Source organism: Bidens hawaiensis, unplaced genomic scaffold (genome assembly GCF_021521415.1).
Source record: "Bidens hawaiensis isolate Kalapana, Puna unplaced genomic scaffold, B.hawaiensis_p1.1 tig00036742_1, whole genome shotgun sequence".
NCBI classification, from domain to species: domain Eukaryota; kingdom Viridiplantae; phylum Streptophyta; class Magnoliopsida; order Asterales; family Asteraceae; genus Bidens; species Bidens hawaiensis.
Genome location: NW_027496409.1, coordinates 193,288 through 196,323, shown reverse-complemented (window position 1 = coordinate 196,323; position 3,036 = coordinate 193,288). Strand labels below are relative to the sequence as shown.

Sequence of the window (3,036 nt, the reverse complement as noted above, 5' to 3'; positions counted from 1 at the left end):
GGGGTTCGTTTCAGTACTATGTTGTAAACTGCAAGAACTGCATGATGCATTTGTAGCTATTGCTTTAAATGTGATACGCCGTACAATTATGTAACCGTCTTTGTTTCACTCTATCACTACTTCTGATTATCTTTTATTGACTATGTACAAATGTATCATGTCATTCTTACGTTTCTCAACATATATTTTGTTCTAAGACGGACGTGCACTACACACATATAAAGGTGAGTTTCATCATCACTAAACTCTCATTGTTGCGAGAACAAACCTAAATCATTTAACTTTTTATCAATCAATCATATTAAATAAACAAAACAAAACAAAACTCTTCTACCATACAAATTTGTATGCTATATACATAAAAGACCATTAAACTAATTTGTTCATATGTTATACTAAATTTTTAGCGTTAACTTACATATGTGTAGGTTCTATAAATAAATGAATTGTGTGTGTATGTGTGTATAATTTTATGAGAGATGAATAAACATCGAATTTTAACCATTTTCTTATATCTTAAAATGCTTTATTTTGTTCCTCTAGTTCTCATAAAAATACCGTGTTACGCCTAGAACCCCCCCCCCCCCCCCCAACCCAAAAAAAATCATAAAACAAAAACAAAACAGAACACACAAACACACACAAGATCGGACCTTTGGTGTACCGAGAATCCAATCACGCATATGATCACACGCAGCGCTTGCAGTAGAAAACGAGCTAGACAACCTCCGAGCTTTAATTATAGCCTCACCTCTGTGTTGCACATTTGTGATGAACTCAGTATTCAACCTGAAACATATTCATCATCATTAACAACACTCTAAACTTAAAAACATACTTAAGATTTTGTATTCAAGGAAAATAAATAAAATGAAGAGCTACCATTGATAATCAGAAATAAGTTCTCTCACTGGTTTATGTCCCGCCCCCATATCAACAGTAGCATGATTAGCGTCTGGATATAAATTTGACGAGTGATTCCCCCAAATTATAACATTTCTTACGTCACCAACATGCACATTAAGAGCCTCAGATATCTGGTTTAATGCACGGTTATGATCGAGTCTAGTGAGGGATGTGATGTTCTCATCCGGGATCAAAGGTGCAAATTTTTTTAAGATTAATGCATTTGTATTTGCTGGATGAGCTACCACAAGCACCTGTGTAATTCATTTGATTCTGCATATTTTAGTTTAAACAAGCACGTACTTATTTCCTCTCAAAAGGTGGCGGTTACGAGCCGTTTACTTATGAATGTGTCACTACACAATTTGGGCTATGTTTTATCTCTATCATGCCACACGAGTAATACAAAAAATTACCTAAAAAGTATTTGGGGGGGCATAAAACCATATTAACTGAGCGTACTGAAAAAACTGACATAAACAAACTCAACCCAAAACGACAGTTTAGTTTTATGTTTTTCTTCAGAACCTGAATTTCTGGTTTGGTTTCGGTTTTGTATGTAGCAAAAAAATTGAACCAAATCTTTAAAAACCAAAATAACTCAACTTTTGTTATTGAATTAATAGATTATAATTTTTCTATTTGAATATCAAGTGATTTATAAAAAATAAAATATGGTGTCGTATGAAAAATTTAGGCCCAAACGGGTAATAGTCAATAACTTAACAAAAGTTTAAGACTCAAAGTTTCATGTTCAAATTCAGTATTTTGGGCCTATTTTTCCGGCCCAAATATTTCAAGGCCAGCCAACTTAAACCGAGAAATCAAAACTGAACAAAACTCACTGTTAAAAAAACCCAAAAATCGAGTTTCCAGTCTTTGATTAGGTTTAAGCCCAAAACCAACCCATGCACAACCGTAGCAAAAGGTTTCCTTAGTAAATTTTATGGGTAAAAAACCTTCTATCCAGTTTGATCTAAAGACACTTATTGTTGAATCATTTTATGACTTTGGTAATCATATTTTTTCAATCAAATTGTGTCATTCAAGCTCCAAATATTACTCGTTTTGATCCACCTTCCAACCCGTCCATATTACCATCAACAAGTTAACCAAACAATAGACACAAACCTTGCAGTTTGGATCAGCATGTTGCTCCAAAGCCGAAGCTTGAGCCTTGTATATACCAACATTCTTAAATATTAGATCTTTGTTGTCCCCTTTCCTATGAGGGAATCCACCTAGCATGATTGCAATGTCAACACCTTGACACGCTTCAATAACATCGGTTGTCGCAATAACGCCTACATTAGATCCAAATGAAAACTTTATATATACAAACAATTGTACATGAATATCACAATCAATGTGTCTTGAAAACTAACCTTTAAGAAGAGGGAATGCTCCATCCAATAATTCCATTTTTACCCCTTTCAAGATTTCTGCAGCAGGCTCAATATCAAGCATGTGTATAATTACCGGTTGATTTGAACCCAACATTTGCCCTCCGGCTATCATCGGTATTAGAGCATACCCAATTTGACCTGTTAATCATTCAAATGTGTTATCTAAAGGATCAAGAAACATATGATGACTTAGAGAGTAGACACTACTACTAGTCAATATTTTGCTTCCTTTTTTTTTCAGAAAGCCGTGAAATTGTAATAAAAAACCGAAATTTGGGTTTGAGCCTAAACTGACCCATGCACCCCCTACTGGAATCGACAATTTTATAAAATAAAATCAAGGAGATGCATGCATGCCTGCGGCTCCTGTGACGAGCACAATAAGAGGATCTTTTTCGACATCGACAAAGCTCCATATGTATCGAAACATCTTTCGTGACGTATACAAACAAACCAAAACAACCACGACTTTCTGAACCAACTCCAAAGGCTCCATTTGATTAGTTAAAACAATCAACACACAATGCAATAAGCAATCCGTTTTACGGAACCAAGCTCTCAGTGAGACAATTTATCAAAAACTGGTGGGCAGGGTGGTAAAGAAAACCGAAAACCCTGATTGAGGGATACCAAAGCATAACCCATAAGCCATGCAACATGATTAATGGAAACGGACGTAACTTCATTGTAGAGGAAAGTATAATTAATTAAGATGATCATGAGC

The 3,036-nt window shown here is 35.1% G+C and overlaps 1 protein-coding gene across 1 annotated transcript; it reads right to left on the bottom strand.

The window, feature by feature from the left end:
• Nucleotides 1–641: 641 nt before the first annotated feature.
• Nucleotides 642–2,808, bottom strand: LOC143588730 (malate dehydrogenase, cytoplasmic-like; the record flags this gene model as incomplete). Its single annotated transcript, XM_077069657.1, has 5 exons — nucleotides 2,670–2,808; nucleotides 2,292–2,450; nucleotides 2,038–2,210; nucleotides 883–1,160; nucleotides 642–789 (listed from the first exon to the last, which is right to left on the bottom strand). Coding segments are annotated over exons 1-5 (897 nt in total), but the record flags the coding sequence as incomplete, so codon positions are not given.
• Between the last annotated feature and the right edge of the window lie 228 nt (nucleotides 2,809–3,036).